The 17,499-nt window shown below is 39.6% G+C and overlaps 1 protein-coding gene and 1 long non-coding RNA gene across 12 annotated transcripts in view; both read left to right on the top strand.

The window, feature by feature from the left end:
• The window catches only part of LOC147572623 (uncharacterized), a 45,078-nt gene extending 39,228 nt beyond the window's left edge, over positions 1–5,850 (top strand). For all 3 annotated transcript variants that reach the window (XR_015245741.1, XR_015245739.1, XR_015245740.1), the window contains exons 2-4: positions 1,123–1,176; positions 1,738–1,859; positions 5,700–5,850. This is a non-coding gene — a long non-coding RNA (uncharacterized LOC147572623). The remainder of the gene's footprint in view (positions 1–1,122; positions 1,177–1,737; positions 1,860–5,699) is intronic.
• A 7,840-nt stretch (positions 5,851–13,690) lies between these two features.
• Positions 13,691–17,499, top strand: part of ACBD6 (acyl-CoA binding domain containing 6) — a 215,283-nt gene continuing 211,474 nt past the window's right edge. For 4 of the 9 annotated variants that reach the window (XM_086693806.1, XM_086693807.1, XM_086693809.1 and 1 more), the window contains exon 1: positions 13,706–14,325. In XM_086693806.1, the coding sequence (XP_086549932.1) occupies positions 14,104–14,325 (222 nt within the window). In that variant the 5' untranslated portion in view covers positions 13,706–14,103. Of the gene's footprint in view, positions 14,326–17,499 lie in introns of all 9 variants that reach the window. The other 5 variants (XM_086693811.1, XM_086693805.1, XM_086693804.1 and 2 more) reach the window with 4 other exon arrangements.

The raw sequence follows: 17,499 nt of genomic DNA, 5'->3' as shown, positions 1-17,499 counted from the left end.
CTGAACCGAGCCATATGTGGCTCTGCCTTTATTTCAACTGCAAGCAGTTTCTCAGAATAGTATCATTAGCGAGGAGGACCCCTCTCTGCCAGGGAACCCGGGATGGTGTCTGCTCGCCTCGGCAATGCAGCCCTTCCGGAACTTTAACTTTGCCTTTTAAAATATTTTGTGTACAAACTCTCTGTACTCTTGGCCTACCCCCTTGTTTTCCCTCCAGGTCTCAGTGACTGATCTGCTTTCCCCTTAATTTACTCATTTACTTCATTTTATGTCTTCTAACCTGGATACTTTCAGAGCAGTGTCTCCAGACTTTTCTCCTTGCTCATCACTGTTTACTCCATGATAGACATAGGTGCTACAGGAGGTGAGGGGAGCCAGCCCATCTAATATTTCGGAGATGATTTAGGGATTTTACTCAAGAAGAGATATTAAGGAGGGTCTCAAGATGGACAGTGTGGGTGAAGAGCAGGTGGAAGAAACAAAGCCTCTGTGAATGAGGATTATATTCATTTTCTTGTGGCTGCTGTAGCAAAGTACCACAAACTGGGTGGCTTAAAACAATAAAAAGTTATTGCCTCAGTTCTGGATGATACAAGTCCAAAATCAAGTTAGTAGGGTCATGCTTCCTCTGAAACCTGCAGAGGGGAATTCTTCCTCACCTCTTTCGGCTTCTGCTGGTTTCCAGGCATTCCTTGGCTTGTAGCCCCGTCACTCAAGTTTTCTGCCTTCCTAACTTGTCACACAATATGCTATTTGTGTGTCTTTGTGTCTACATGACCATCCTTCAAGGACACCAGTCATACTGGAGTAGGGGCCAGGCCTACTCCAGTATGAACTCATCTTAACCAGTGATATCTGCCACCACCCCAAGTTCAAATAAGGTCACATTCTGAGGCTTTGGGGGTTCGGATCTCAATGTATCTTTCGGGGGAGGGACACAATTCAATGAGGAGCATGACCATTTGGAGAAAAGTCAGTGGTTCAGTTTGGCTGAGAAGTTGACTATGATTAGGGAGTAATGGGAGATGAAAACAATCTAGCAACTAAAATAATTGGAGAGTAAAACTGTGGACTTATTAGCTTAGTTTAATACTGAGAAATTCTCTCCATCTCTCATTCCAGTCCAGCACCTTACAATTTTTGCAACTGGTCAAAAGAAAGAGAGCTACCATGCAGGTAAGCCAATAATGTCTTCTCTATCTCTCTGTCGTTCCTTTGTTTATTAATCCAATAGTATTTATTGAGCCCCATGTGTGAGGAACCATCCCAGACGATGGTTCGGTGGCAAACAAGACAAACCTAACTTCTGCTTTTCTGGAAACACAACTCAAAGTGTGATCTTACTCATCTCCACCTATGACCTTTTTCATCAACATGTAAAAATGTTTGAAAGGAATTCCAAGGTAGAAAAATTAAAAATGGGCAGGTGGCAAAATGCAAAACAAAACAAGAAATCATTTTAAAAGTAGAAAATAAGTAAATACTCCCCAGGTAGGTGGCAAGCATGTGCAAAGCTCTTTCTATGTCAAGGCCAATGGCCTTAACGTATTATAAGGTATCAGATAACTAATTCCTCCAAACTGCTGAGGCATGCTTGTCATTCCCATATTGAAAACTGGAAATCTTCAACTGCCCCTCCTGGAAGGTGACAATGTAACACACTGCCCCATACTCAGCCACCTGCTGAAGTTTAAAAGGCACAGTGGGAAATACATAGCTATTTCTTCCATACATTAGGAATAATTGGACCATGCCTGGACAAGCACAATGAGTTGAACGCAAGCCTTCAATTCTAATCTGGCAGCACACTTGTTGATAAATTGCAAAACGTCTCCTGGTTTCCATGGAAAAAAAGGAAGGTACTGTGGACATGCGACTCAGTGCAATTATATTCACTATAGTTAATATTTTCCATAAACTACAGATGGTCTCTGGATTGGGCAATATTTGCAGAAATTATATCATAATACTATCAAATACTACATAGAATGAACTTTCAAAGGAATAATTTTTTCATTTAATAGTATGTTTTCACAAAAGGTAGGGAAGAAAAAAAGAAAAAAAAAACAACCAGTAAGATAGTGAATGTCATTTGAGATATTCACAAATAGTCTGGCATTCATCTCTTTCTAAGAACATAGTAGGACTGTATTTCTCTGCCCCCTTTCAAGTTAGGTATGACCATGTAACTTACTTTGGCTGATGAAATGGGTACAGAAGTGACGTCATTCCTTACTGAAACCTTTCAGAACCAGTGCACAGTTTGTTACATTCTCCTATTTTGCTGCTTTAGAGGTTGTGGAAGTAAGTGTCAAGGTGAGTCCTCTCAGGATGGCTCTCTTGATGACACTGATGAGCAGAGAAACAGAGTGTGGGTGAAATCACAGATTTATAGGATTAAGACATTGAAGCTTAGGGTTTTTTATTACTGCCACATAACCTATCCTGTTCTGATTGAAATCAGCAGCAAATTCTTCGTGTCCATTTCTACTAACCAACTAGTCAACACCTTTAGTGTTAATGGAGGAGAGTTCTCAGATGGTTGGATGGTGCCCCCAAAGGGAATTCTTTTGGGTGTGCACCTGTCAGGGTGGATCTGTCAGGGAGACCAAGGTTGGGCTCCAGATAGATTGTAAGGCTTTAGTAGGAAGATACTAGAATACGTTTATTTTAATTACTCAATTGTAATAAATGCTTTGGATAACTATGAAATATTTCAATATGATATGATTTCAATGTGATTTTATTCTAGTCAATACTCAGCAGTGAAGTTCCAAGAATATTATGATGAACAAAGGGACAAAGGAAAAAGATGGAAAACCATAGTCAACAGAATATCATGTTAATAGATGGACGTAGCCATTGACTTAATGTCAAATTTATCCATCTCTCTCTTTTCTATTCTTAACTCCCTTAGTTAAGTCAATCTAACCACCCATTTTCAATCCAGAATTCTACTCTTACACTTCTACAATGACTATCATAGCTACCTAAGATTACTTTTGGGACAAAGCAGGGTACAAATGGAGGAATAGACAATTCCTTTATCCTAGGGAACTGTGAGGTTTGCTTTACCATGGCTTTATCACTTCACCCCTAACTCCTTTTTCCCTCCCTGCCTCCTAATCAATTCCCTTTACCCCAAACCACTCTCTTGCAAGTGTGCTCTGATGGCTTTTCTCACATGGTTTCACTCATCTGCAAAGCCCTTCTTGCTCTTTTTTTCCTATTCAAATCTGACCATCCCTCAAGGCTCAGCTGCCATCTCCATGAAGTTCTGGAACTTCCTGATGTCTTTATTAGCATTCCTCTTTTCTAAATTCCTGTAGCAGTAACAGTCTGCAGTACATCATTTCATCCTTAATTATATAATGGTTCACCCCTGTTTTGGGTGCCCCTGTTCTGTCCCCCAGTCACTTTTTGGGGTTGTGTGCAACTCAAGACTTCTCTCTCTCATCCTTTCTTTCTCTGTCTTATGTCTTTTCATAAAAAACACCCTGCACCATGCACAGAAACACAAAAATGAAACAGGCCTTACTATTAAAAACAAAAGAGCATGACAACTCAATGTAACCAAAATAATTCAAATAGTACCTTCACTTATGATTGATAACATGCCCTTCTGAAAAGTAAGGTCTATGTAAGATGACTATTACACGGAAGCTATTTTACTGTGCAGAAGCTAGCAAAGGACAAATTACATATTTAAGATAAAATATTACATGTGGACTTCATTTTCATCTTCTTGATATTTTATATGAAATTGAGATTCTTTGAATCATTTACAAAACATGTCAATTAAAAAGAGATTTCAGGAACTTTTGCTAATGTGTTAGGCTTTTGGTTTTACCAAGCACAAATGTAGGCTCAATGCCTTTTTTTTTTCTTTTCAAATATTTTATTTACTTTTTGAGATAGAGTGTAAGCAGGGGAGGGGCAGAGAGAGAGAAGGGGACAGAGGATCCAAAGCTGGCTGACAGCAGCAAGCCTGATGTGGGACTTGAACTCACAAAATGAACCACAAGATCATGACCTGAGCCCAAGTAGGATGCTCAACCAATTGAGCCAAGCAGATGCCCCGGTTCAATGCCTTTTTTTAAAAAAAAAATTTTTTTTTTAATGTTTATTTATTTATGAGACAGAGAGAGATCATGAACGGGGGAGGGTCAGAGAGAGGGAGACACAGAATCGGAAACAGGCTCCAGGCTCTGAGTTGTCAGCCCAGAGCCCGACGCAGGGCTCAAACTCACAGACTGCGAGATCATGACCTGAGCCAAAGCCGGACGCCCAACCGACTGAGCCACCCAGGCGCCCCTCAATGCCTTTTTTTTAAAAAAAGTTTTATTTTATTTATTTATGTATTTATGTATTTATTTATTTAGAGAGAAAGGGAGAATGCACGTGTGAGCTGGGGGGGGGGGCGCAGAGAGGGAGAGAAAGAATCAGAAGCAGGCTCTGTTATCAGTGCAGTTCTCGAATTCGAGAACTGTGAGATCATGACCCGAGTCAGAATCAAGAGTCAGATATTTAACAGACTGAGCCACCCAGATGCCCCAGGCTCAATGCCTTTGATGATTCTATATACCTGTACACTCATAGAATCAGAAATGGTAATTAGCATGTGGTCAGTTGTCAATAAATTCTTGTTGATTATTCACCTTTACTATAAAGTGCTTTGATTTTTTTTGACAAAGCCTTTTGGACCTGAGCTCTGGCTTTCATATGCTAATATATGTATAATACATACATATCCATGTATTTTAGTTTTAAGTGATTTGAATGTATGTGTGTACTTAAAGCCTTTTTGGCAAAACTAGGAAAAATTGAATACAGAGGACTACATGTTAGTTGTCATTTGTTAATTTTCTTAAGTATGAGAATGGCATTATGCTTTTATAATAGCATTTTCTTATTTTTAGAAGATACATACGATAATACTTAGGTTTTGAAGTACCGTGATGTCTGTAACTGATTTTCAAATGGTTCACCAGAAAATTATAGGTAGGTAGATAGATAAAGCAAATATGGAAAAATGTTAACAATTGTTGAATTCAGGGGATAGACAGTTGGGTGATTCTTTATTATTCTTTCAATTTTTCTGTATATTTGAAAATGTTAATAATAAACAATTGATTAAAGAAAACTTGCTATCATGAGAAAAATCAGAAGCAGGAACATTAATATTCAGACCAATTATAATAGCCAGTGACGTGGATGTGCATACATGAATTGTGTGACGGAATCTCTGTTACTAAGGTTTATCGTGCTGTTATTTCTGAGCAATACTTGATGCATTCTAATAAATAGATGTTACTATTTGCTTGACCCATTTGGGGAATCAGGAATAGAGGTGTAATTCTACAGTCAAAACAATGGCTTAAAGGTATACACAGTCATTTGACATTTCAAGAGATGGAAGTTAAAAACTTACAATCAGGCTTCAATCAGAAAAATAAACGGGTAATTTAATTTTTAATATAAAGATGTTTTTGGAAAAAAATGAGACATTGCAAACTACTTGAATGTTCTTTTCTCTTTTTAAGGTAATATAAACAAAACTGGTTAATGTGATTATATCTGCCTGACCAGATTTTCTTGATGATAAAAACCATTCCTGGTTTTTTATTACTAATGTCTGATGAACTCTTGCAAGCATTTTTAAATGCCACAAAATTCATCAAAGTCATGATTTCTTCCAGGATGATGCTCAGCTGTGGATAATATCAACAACAATGGGATGAACAATTTTGATGAATGCAAACTGAAAGAAAATCCAGCATATGAAATTCACATTTTGGTATATTTTTATTTGCTAAGTCTTTTCAGCTCTAATAAACACATGTCAAGATATACCTACTAAATATTCTATCTTCTATTGTGCATTTTAGAATGTCAATTTTAAACTTAAAGTGCCCCCAAATATTTGGAAGAACAGGGTGAGGTGCAAGAACTTTTTTTTTTTCAAGAAAAGAAAATCCAGCAACAAAAACAACAACCAACAACAATAAAGAGGGGGTAATGACGTAGATTCAGAGCTAAGCTTATCTCACTCTACACTGTATAACCTCTATTTCTTACTGTGACATTCAGAATAATAAGTGTACTCATTAGGACATTTTTAACCAAGCACATCTTAACAAAGTCTGTTTTCCTCTTCAATCTCAGTTCTTGGGTTCTAAGTATAAAGAAGAAACACCATTAGGATTTGGCTTCTGTTCAATATAAAGATATAATTACATAAAAAATTGCTCCATTCCTTCTGCAAGGTGGGTGTCTTTCCCAAACACGAAGACAAAGATACTCTAGCAAACCTCTGGCCGGCAGAAAACAAACCTGGCTCTATGTTGCCATCATGTGGTCAATATCTATATTACACCTTCACTCCACCGGTGCCGCGCAAGATGGCAGCCACCTGGAATCTTAAACCACCTAGAGTAGTGTCAGTGGGTCAAACCCACAGGCCTCATTTTTCACATAAAGAAACCACATTTTATGGAGGTGCAGTGTGTTAGTTATGTTTTTGTTTTCTTAACCCTTTATTCTTCAACCTAGTAACTGTACCCAGAAAAAGATAACATTAACGAGATGGATACAAAAATGTTTAGTTTCTTAGTTCCAAGTTCAGTGATTCTTTCCTTAAAGATCTTTACTTTTAATGCACCTACACATAGTTCACATTAATTTCTGCCAATTGACTAATTTGATTTTAATTTAATGAATACTGAGCACCGTGTGTTTTAGTAGATATAAAAGGCCCAGACTATAGCATTGTGTGTCAACTATACTTCAGCAAAAATACATACATACATACATTTTAGGAGATCTGTGTGTTAGATCCACTTGGTCATCCACCTAAATATATCAGGCCTCATGCAAGTCACTCGATGTTTAAAGGGCTCCTTCCTCCTCTGCTCAACAAAGGACTTTTATGGGGGAGAATATCCAGCAAAAAAATCCTATCATTATTTTGTTTCAGTGTGCACCACGAGATTTAGTACTTAATTTTACTGTCTTATTTAATTTAATAATTTTTCTAATGAGTCCTAATCTTGTTTCTACAACTAAAATTTAAGTTATTTGATTGCAAGAATGATAGCAGACTCTCTGGCCTGTGGACTGTATTACATTACCTGAAAGGTTAATAGTCTGCATTTAATAATTCAATGTCGATTAATTTTCAGCAAGTCAAAATAACAATGAAATTGTTAAACTATTTCACTACTTCACATTCATATTATACTAATATATAATATGCAGCACCATTGATTTACTAGCTAATATATTAACAACAACAACAACCAAAATGTTTCAAATGTGGGCCAGAAGCGAGCCATCACTACCCGCTTACTTGAGCCCACTGATTCTCTATATTACTCTGTGGTTCATTTTATCAAGCACAGTAGAATCTCTTCAGGACTGATATCTAAGAGTATGCTAGGCTTTTATTATTTAATCCTATTTTGCTTTGTGGCAGATGATTTGCCCTTGTATTTGAATTCATGTAATGCTAAGCAGCATTACACAAGGTTCTACCATTAAGTCAGTTTCTAAACCCACAAACACATCCCCCAGAAATCTCTGTTACTTACACTGAGTTAAGCCCATCCATTACCATCAAACAGCCAAACTAGGGGGCAGGAGTCTCAAAATTAATCAAAGTTTTTTTAAATTTTTAGTAGGAAATATCTAACTTCCTGAGAACTTGAGGATGTGTTTTCGTTTGTTTGTTTGTTTGTTTCCATTAAATTTTACTCATCATACAGAATTCACAAGGACTCCATGGTCGGGGCAGTGATTTTCCTGTTGTGATTCCTGTATTTGAAGGTGGTCAAATGAACTTCAAAATTATGCAAATCAGATAATATAGTCTAATATCTCTCTCTATCTGCTTATCTGCCTATGTACTAGAGTCCCACTAATGTGCTTAAGAGTTGGATTAGGGGTGCATAGGTGGCTCAGTAGGTTAAGCATCCAACTCTTGACTTCTGCTCAGGTCAGAATCTTGTGGTTTGGGGGAGAGAGACCTGAGTAGGGCTCTGTGCTGACAGTACTGAGTCTGCTTGGGATTCTCTCTCTCCCTCTCTCTCTCTGCCCCTCCCCTGCTTGCATGCTCGTGTACGCTCTCTCTTCAAATAAACAAATAAACATTTTTTAAAAAGAGTTGCATTAAGGGCCATAGATTGCCTAAAAGATTACATCCTACTAGTTAAGTACCATCAATATGATTAGTGACATACAAATAAGCCACTAACCTGTAAGAACTCTATTCTTTTAAACATTTGCAAGATAATGCAGCCTTGGGGCACCTGGGTGGCTGGCTCAGTTGGTTAAGCACCTGACTCTTGATTTTAGCTCGGGTCATGACCTTGAAGTTCATGAGCTTTAGCCCTGCATCCTGCTCCATGCTGACAGCGTGGAGCCTGCTTGGGATTCTCTCTCTCCCTCTCTCTCTGCCCCTCCTCTGCTCATGTTCTCTCTCTCACTCTCTCAAAATAAATAAATAAGCTTAGAAAAAAGATAATGCAGCCTTTGTTAAGCAAAGTTTTCTTCTTAGGAGTAGGTTAACATATGTTCCAATATTTAGTTTATGTTGGTGAGAGAAAATCAGCTAATTACACTTCTGCTGTTTGCTTATTGATCTTACTTATTACTAAGTGAAAACAAGCAATATTGCTTGTTATTTTTATACCCCTGTGCATTTGCTCATGTTACTTCTGTCTGGCATGCCCTTTCCACATCACTTGTCATGTACTATTGCCCTTATTCATTTTCTCTCCTAAGTCCTTAAAGAAAAATGACCAGGTCTTTTATAAATTCACTCATTTATCTATTCGATAAAGATTTAGCTATGTGCCAGCTCTGTGGAATACAGCAGTGATAAAATCAGAAGAAAATCCCTGCCTTCCTGGAACTTATATAGACATGATATAACAAATGACTAAAACATATTGTTAGCTGGGTGGCAGTAAGTGCTAAAGAAGTGGGATAGGGTGTTGGGAGGATGGAGTTGCAATTTTTAATAAGGCAGCCAAGGAAAGTTTGGCTAATGCAACAACTGAGCAAAAAGACCTGAAAGAGGTGAGGGCAAACCACATAGAAATCTGGGGATAGAATGTTCCAGAAAGAGGGGCTAGCAAGCATAAAGTCACTAAAATGGGAGTATTCTAGATAATTCTAGATTTGAAGAAGAGCCAGAAAGGGGCCTATGTGGCTGGAGTAGAATAACGTGAATAATAACCTTGTTTATCTTGATATCCCTAGGTTTTAATACTGTGTCTGAAACATATTAGGAATGAACAGTTTTGATGAATTAATGAATATTTTAATGATAATGTAAAAAAAAAAGTCAACGTTTCACAAAACCTGAATTGTGCTAAATCCAGTTACTTTTTTAACAAAAATGTTTTCTTTGGTTGTCCTATCTTTAGTTTGTCATTGGTATGACTTTTATTCAGGTTGTAGGTACATTCAGGATGTCATGCTGCAGTATATTATAATCTTCTCTTTGCGCTTCTTCCTATTAAAGTACTTATAAAGAACTGTAACCTACAGTGAATGCAGACACTGGAAAATGCTAGCAAACATTGTTGGATGGCATTCTTATAACATTCAGATCTCTTAGCAAATTAATAGTGCTACTTAGAATCACTTAAAGAATTTGCCAGTTTATGGAGTGACTTGTCTTCCAAAACTTATTTCTCAGAACATCACTCATAAAATGTGTATAAAGTGTACCATGTGCATAATCTTATTAACATTTATTGTATTTGCAAAATGACTCACTGTTAGCAGCAGATGGGGCCATGAACACATGTACACCAAGGCAACCACCACCAGCAAGACTGATTAGCTCTTGACCACTTTTTGCCTGATTGTTCCTTTCCCTGGGTCACTTTGGACCCCAGGTGTTAGCATTTCCTGCTATGGCTTTTTTTTTTTTAAAGCAAAAACAAAAAACTTTTTTATGTTTTATTTATTTTTGAGAGAGAGACAGAGACAGAGACAGAGCACGAGTAGGGGAGGGGCAGAGATAGAGGGAGACACAGAATCCAAAGCAGGCTCCAGTCTTTGAGCTGTCAGCACAGAGCCCGATGTGGGGCTTGGACCCACAAACCATGAGATCATGACCTGAGCTGAAATCGGATGCTTAACCAACTCAACTGAGCCACCCAGGCAACCCCCTGCTATTGTTTTTAACTTGTCAGTGGATCCCTTTGAATCAATGACCTCTCCAAATTGGTTGTTAATCTTTAATACTGATTAAGTTTTTATTCTAATTATGATATTTTCTGTCTTCCCAATTTGATTTCTTCTTGAGATTCAGAAAAACATATTCAGGGGCGCCTGGGTGGCTTGGTCGGTTAAGTGTCTGACTTCGGCTCAGGTCATGATCTCACGGTCTGTGAGTTCGAGTCCCGCGTCGGGCTCTGTGCTGACAGCTCAGAGCCTGGAGCCTGTTTCAGATTCTGTGTCTCCCTCTCTCTCTGCTCCTCCCCTGTTCATGCTCTGTCTCTCTCTGTCTCAAAAATAAATAAACGTTAAAAAAAAATTAAAAAAAAAAGTTAAAAAAAAAAAGAAAAACATATTCATTTCCCTACAGTCCCCAAGAAATGCTTGAAGGGAAACACCAACTGTAAAAGATTTATTTTCTCAAAGTTGCCAGATCCTGATAGTTTTGGAGTTTTTTTTTTTTAATTTTTTTTTTCAACGTTTATTTATTTTTTTTGGGACAGAGAGAGACAGAGCATGAACGGGGGAGGGGCAGAGAGAGAGGGAGACACAGAATCGGAAACAGGCTCCAGGCTCTGAGCCATCAGCCCAGAGCCCGACGCGGGGCTCGAACTCACGGACCGCGAGATCGTGACCTGGCTGAAGTCGGACGCTTAACCGACTGCGCCACCCAGGCGCCCCTGGAGTTTTAACAGAACCCTCAAGAAATCAAATGTTGTCAAGTGTCAATGCCTTTCAGCTGGAGGCTGAAATCAGGAAGTCAGCTATAGTAAACCCAGTTGTATTTATTTCTTGTTGCAACAAGGAAGAATACACACCATGGGGAACCATGGTCTGTCTCAGTAAGAAGATGTTCAGAAAACACCTATTACAGAATTCGGGCTTTGGTTGGTGACTTGAGGTAGAGTCTGAAGAAACAGGGACTTGTCCTCAATTGGATGCTATCAGAAAGCCAGGACAATTCCATGATTGGGCATCTCAATAAATCTTATCTATAAGGAGAGAAGACTAACATGAGAACAAAGCTATAGTTTGTAAAGAAGTAATAATCATTCATTTTGGCCAATAGAAAGGGTGTTTGGTATTTTGCGGGACAGAGTGATATTGTTTTTGTCTGTATTTTGACAAGTTTATGAAGTGTTTTGTCTTATTTTATCATGCTTTTACAATGATACCTTGTCCAAGGTTGATATTTCATGAGGTTATTTATATCTATAGGAGAATAATACGGCTTAACTGTGTCAGGCCAGCTTCTGAATGTCAGGGACTCTTCATGTTTTTTTCCTTTTCATACGTTATTTAAAAATTTTTTTTTAAAGTTTATTTATTTATTTTGAGTGAGAGATAGGAGCAGAGAGAGAGGGAGAGAGAGAATCCTGAGTAGACAGCACAGAGCCTGATGCAAGGCTTGAACTCATGAACCACGAGACCATAACCTGAGCAGAAATTAAGAGTCGGATGCTTAACTGACTGAGCCACCCTGGCACCCCTTTCACCTGTTATTTTTTATCTTTTCATTCAAATACAGTGTACATACAGAAAAGTATACATTTTAAGTGAGCTTTGATAAAGCGAACACACCTGTGTAACCAGCGTTCAGTTCAAGACTAAAAGTCTTTTGACTTTTAACACCACAGAATAGTTTTGCCTGCTTTTGAGCTTTTTACAAATGGAAGCATATGAGCTCTTTTGTGTCAGCCTTCTTGGGTTCTACATTATGAGATTTATTCGTGTGTTGTATGTTACTGTAATTAGTTCATTTTTGCTGCTAAGTAGTACTCCATTGTGTAAGCACACTACAGTTTTATTCGACTGTTGGTGGACATTTGGGAGTCTCCAGTTTGGAGCAGTATAGAAATAATGGTGCCATGAATGTTCCGGTACATGTATTTTGGTGGACACATGTATGCATTCTTGCCGGGTAAAGGTAGAATTGCTGTATGCTTATATTCATAAAAGAGTTTTGCCTGCTTTAGTCCCATGTTATTTAAACTGCTGTTGAATACAGAAAAAGATGAAACTTGACTTTTTCCTTGATTCTCTACTTACTAGTTGTGCACCTTAGGCACGTTATTCAATGACTCTGCTGATTTCCTATGTGCAGAGTGGAAATAACTGTACCTACCTTTAGTAGTAAGGATTAAGTACCTTAAACAAAAAGGGATTCAATGAGTTATTATTATTATTATTATTATCATCACTTTTTAATTGTAAGAATTTGTTCTCAGCCATCCCTTGCTTGGGTTGAGTGCCTTGAGAGCAAGAGACTGACAGTGGCACATTCTAGATACTCAAAGAATATTTGTTGAATCCTGACCAAAGCCTTCACAACTTCCTGTCTTTTCTTTCTTCTCTCACCTGTCTTTATCCCATGTCCACCTGCATAAAGTCTAACCCCAAATGGTCGATAACCACTTTTTTTTTTTTTTTTGAGAGAGAGAGAGAGCGCGCGCGAGCACATGTGAGCGGGGAAGAGGGGTAGAGGGAGAATGGGACCTTAAGCAGGCTCCAAGCTTGTGGAGCTGGTGGAGGGACTTGATCCCACGACCATTGTATCGTGACCTGAGTGGGAATCAAGAATGGGATGCTCAACGGACTGAGCCACCCAACTATCCCAATAACCGCTCCTTAGAACACTTCCTTTGTACCAAATCTGATGGTGCTTATTACATTGTTCTGAGTACTAAATGAACAATGTTTTCGTTTTTGTTTTACAACACTTGGGATATAGTAACTACTAAGTAAAAGTTAATTGTTATCATCAGGTTAGTTTTTGTGTAGTTTTGTGTAAGTTCCTTTAGGGCAGAACTGTGTCCCAGTTTTTGGTTTCACTTTAGTGTCTTCAAAGCACAGTGGCAAAGGCTGTCAGAGAAGACAAGTGCTAATGGCGGGGAGGGAGATGGGGCGTCCCAGTACCACCCAGGGAAGTGGGGCGTCCCACGGGCGTGCAAAGCGAGACAGAGAGGAGTGGGTCGACCAATTAGTCACGCGATTTAGGCGGTGAAGGCCCCAGCTCCCAAATTTTCACTCATTATTCAAGTTAGAGCTAAGTTCTCAAGAAACAGATGTTTGTGCAGGGATCGGAGGCCAGTTTGGGGACGCCCGGGTCACACACCCCTGGAGGCGGGTACAGCGGAACCTTCGTCCTCAGCTCCGTGTTTCCGCGACTCCGCTCCCATCGCTACACTACCAAATAGCCTGCCTCCTTCCCCAATCCCGATGGCCTATTCCGAGAACAGGTTCCAGACTTTGTGACTAGCAATTTCAACAAAACGATTAACAGACATCCCGATGATCGAGGACAGTTTCTCCGAGCACCGTGTCTCTAGCGCGCCCCCGCGAGTACCCCTCAGCGGAGGGCGCCCAACGCAGGGCCGCCCGCCCTTACGGGTCCAACGCCGAGACCGCCTCCGCGCCTAGCCCCGCGCGCGTGCTCGGACGCGTGCTCAGGCGCGTACGCCGCCCGTCCTGCCCCGCCTCGCGCGCACGCCGCCCCGCCCCGCCCGGCGCGCACGCCTCCCGGCCCTCGCCGCCTGCCGCCCTTCCTCCCGGATCCGTCAGCTGCGCAGCCTCCAGCCTCGCTCGCCGGTGGAGGGACCCGGGACGAGCCAGAGCGCGCTGTTAGCCTGAGGAAGCCGGGGGAGACCCGCTGGGCCGGGCAGAGCCGTCAAGAATAGCGGAGCCTGCCCCGCACGCCCGGGAGCGAAGTGAGAGCGAGGCAGAGTTACGTGAGGCAGCGCAGAGTAAGTGGGCTCGGGTCCGACTCGAGGTCGGGCTCGGGACCGAGACTGGTGGGCCAGGCCCCCGAGCCGGCGTTACCCCCGGTCTGAGGAGCACCGAGCGGACACAGAGGGACGGACCGAGCAAGGACTCATGGCCTCGCCATTCCTGCCCGCGGGGGCCACCACGGGCGACAGCGGCGGCGAGCTGAGCTCGGGGGACGACTCCGGTGATGTAGAATCCCTCCAGAGCCCCGAGACCGAGGCGTCCGGGAGCCTGACCGAGCTCTTTGAGAAGGCTGCAGCGCACCTCCAAGGCCTGGTTCAAGTGGCCAGCAGGGAGCAGCTCTTGTACCTGTATGCCAGGTACAAGCAGGTAAAGTCCCAGGGAAGGGGTGGGTGCGGGAGAGCCATAGGAGACCTCTTTCCTCCAAAAACTAATAGTAATGGCTAGGTTTAAGTGTGTGTGTGTGTGTGTGTGTGTGTGTGTGTGTGTGTGTGTGTGTAATCATCTATTAAGGAATAGCATTCTGAATTTGGAAAGGACCGATCTGCTATCCTAGGGATGAAGGTTCACTGGACATTGAATGTCAGTTTTCTACGACTTCTCAGACTTGCACAGTGACCATGTACTTATGCTTTTACCAACTTTAGAAAATGAGGATGAGAAAATAAGATTTATCATTCACTGTTGCTAAGGATCATATGGAGGTAGTTATGGAAGTAATATGGTCATATGGAAGTGATGTTAAAAAAATTGTGAGATCCGAGGAAATTATATAATTGTCATAAAAGGGTGATGCAATACAAAATACAGTATTACCACTTTTATTATTGTGATTTTTAAAGTCCTAAATATACTAGACTTATGTTTTGGCTAAATATGCTTCTGTTAGATACAATTATAAAAATTTTAGAGCTAGTAAACACCAGGTGAAATAATCCCCTTCTTTTGCGGGAAAGGGAAGCCCAAAAAGAGTAGATAACTTGCCTAGGGTCATACAGAAAATCAGAACTAGAACTAGGTTGTAGCTCCTGGACTCTCTCTAAGGTTCTGAACTTTACCTGGAAATAATAATCATAATGTTATGTAAGACATATTTAATTTATCATTCAAAGAATCAAAGGTACCAGAAGTAAAAATAATTACTTGCTTTATCATAATCAACCAATACACAGCATCTTTTATGTGCAAAACACTTGGGTGTTATGCCTTCCGGGAGTGCAAAGAAGAAAACCATGATGGTATTTGCCTTTAAGAGACTTAAAAAGTTACATGAGGCATCTAGATTTAAACATGTGAAAAATTGCTAACAAGAGTTAAATAACATTTTAGGAAGACTCCATCTCTTTGGAACACTGGAAGCAATGACGTTCTGGGTAATAGTCCATTTTATTTTACTAAAAAATTTTCCCCTGTCTTTTGCTTCTTGGTATCTATTTCCTCCTGTTTCCTTTTAGAAAAAATAGTTGAGGGTCCCTCTGTATTCTTCAAGGGAATATGCTGAGTAGAGCATTGATGAATTTTGAAGATTGATGAATTTCAGTTATGAATATCAGTTAAAGTGGTTTGAGAGAGCTGTAGATATGTATGATATAATAGTGTTGAATGAAAATTGCCCCTGAATTGGCCTTGGAATTTGCTTTCTTGCAGAAGTTGTGGATATCTAATTTTTCTTTGGTTATTTGCCCTGTCCAAATAACGTTAAAATGAGATGTGCAATGATTTAACAAGAGTTTATTGAACGTTGTCCTAGGACCTTTAACATGTCTGAATAATAATTCTTTGGGCAGTATAAGACTTTTCCTATAAATTCGCTGGAGAACATTCTTTTTCTTTCTAGGACATAACCTTATCTACTGATATTAGAGTCATAATTATTAAATATCTGATTTCTAAGTTACCAGTGAACTGCAGTCACCTGTCAGCTGGTAACGATTCTGTCTCAAGTATACTCCATCCAGATATACTGAAAGAGGTGCGCCCCTCACCCTTATAAGAGTTTGATGTTAAGGTGTTTAGAAATACTTTGTATCTGGAAATAAAATTTTTCATTATTAGAGAATAAGGTTATGTTTACTTAGATATGACATTGGGACACAATTTTTATCAATCTCTTATAAATATTTTACTTTTAACAGAATCCTGAGATAGTGTTAAAAATAGCATCTTTGATAGAGTAATAAAGTTGAAATTCCAATATAATTTCTGCATCATGAATCAGAATTTCTCATGAAACAATTATGTTTTGTTTTGGAATAGCACTGTATTTTGTAGGCTGAATGAGGTAAAGTTGTCCCCAGGAAGATGATAAAAATAAGCTGAGCTGTGAATCTTCTTTTCTTGGGCAGAGCCCTAAACTTACCTAACATAGTAGCTCTTTTAGTTTCAGAGAAGCCTGTAGCTCCAAAATTATCTTTTAGTGAAGTTTCAAAAAGATCACACAAATTAACAGTTTTTTGATTCTCTGCATTAGCAGCAAAAGATAACTAATTGACACCTGTGAAAACTCTAGGACAATGAAAATTTCAAACTCCTTTTGGCTTTATTTTATAGGAGCCTTCAGCATGAGCACAGTGAGGATACTCAGCATGTTCTCTTACTTTGACCTGGTCACATGATTCACTGGCATTTGCTATTAGCACCCTTTGTTAAAATATTCTCTTTCAAGGCACTGGATGTATTATATATATCAGAGAGAACAGAGTTTAGATGTTCTTTTAAAATGGTACCTTTTATAACTCTGCTTTATAGCTCATGATTCATTATTTAATCATTTGGAAACTGTTGCTCATCAAGTCCTAAAATCCTGTAGTTTTGTTTTTTCAGTCTTTTCTGATCCAGAACTGTTCTTTGAATTTGGGAATACAAAAGCTTCTGTGTCAGAATACAGGGTCAGCTGCTGAACTTTTATTTTCATTGCACATAATGGTGTGGAGGTAGGTGATCTAGAGCTGGTAGGGTGGCTCTGCTTCATGAGATCATCCAGGGGCTTGGTCTTTTTCTGTCCGGTAGTTCTGTCATCCCTCAAGGCAGCAGTTCTCAAATTATGGTCTAGAGATCCCTGAGAATCCCTGAGACTTTCTCAGGAGATCTGTAAGGTCAAAACTATTTTTGTAATAATACTAATACACTGTTTGCTTTTTTTCTATGTGATGAAACTGGTGATGCATCAGTACGAATCAAGGCAGTGGCAGCAAACTATACTAGTAGTCTGGTATTTTTACCACTATGTACTCAGAGTAAAAAAAAAAAATCCAATTTCACTTAAAAATGTCTCTGATAAAGCAGGAAAAATCATTGATTTTTATTAATATTAATTCTTGAGTAGGAGTCTTTAGTATTGTGTGTGATGAAATGCAGGGTACACCCAAGGCACTTCTGCACACTAAATTATATTGGCTATTTTTGAGGAAAAACACTTGTGTAATTTTTGAGTTGCAAGCTGAGCTATCCAGTTTTTTCATGAAATACCATTTTTCCTTAATAGAACAAGTCACAGATAAACTATGCTTGTTCAAATTTGAGTATTTGGGAGATAGTTTCTTC

Source organism: Puma concolor, chromosome E4 (assembly GCF_028749965.1).
Source record: "Puma concolor isolate L17-30 chromosome E4, mPumCon1.1.hap2, whole genome shotgun sequence".
In the NCBI taxonomy this organism is placed as follows: Eukaryota; Metazoa; Chordata; class Mammalia; order Carnivora; family Felidae; genus Puma; species Puma concolor.
The sequence above is the reverse complement of the archived record's forward strand: the minus strand, read 5'-3'. Positions and strand labels throughout refer to the sequence as shown.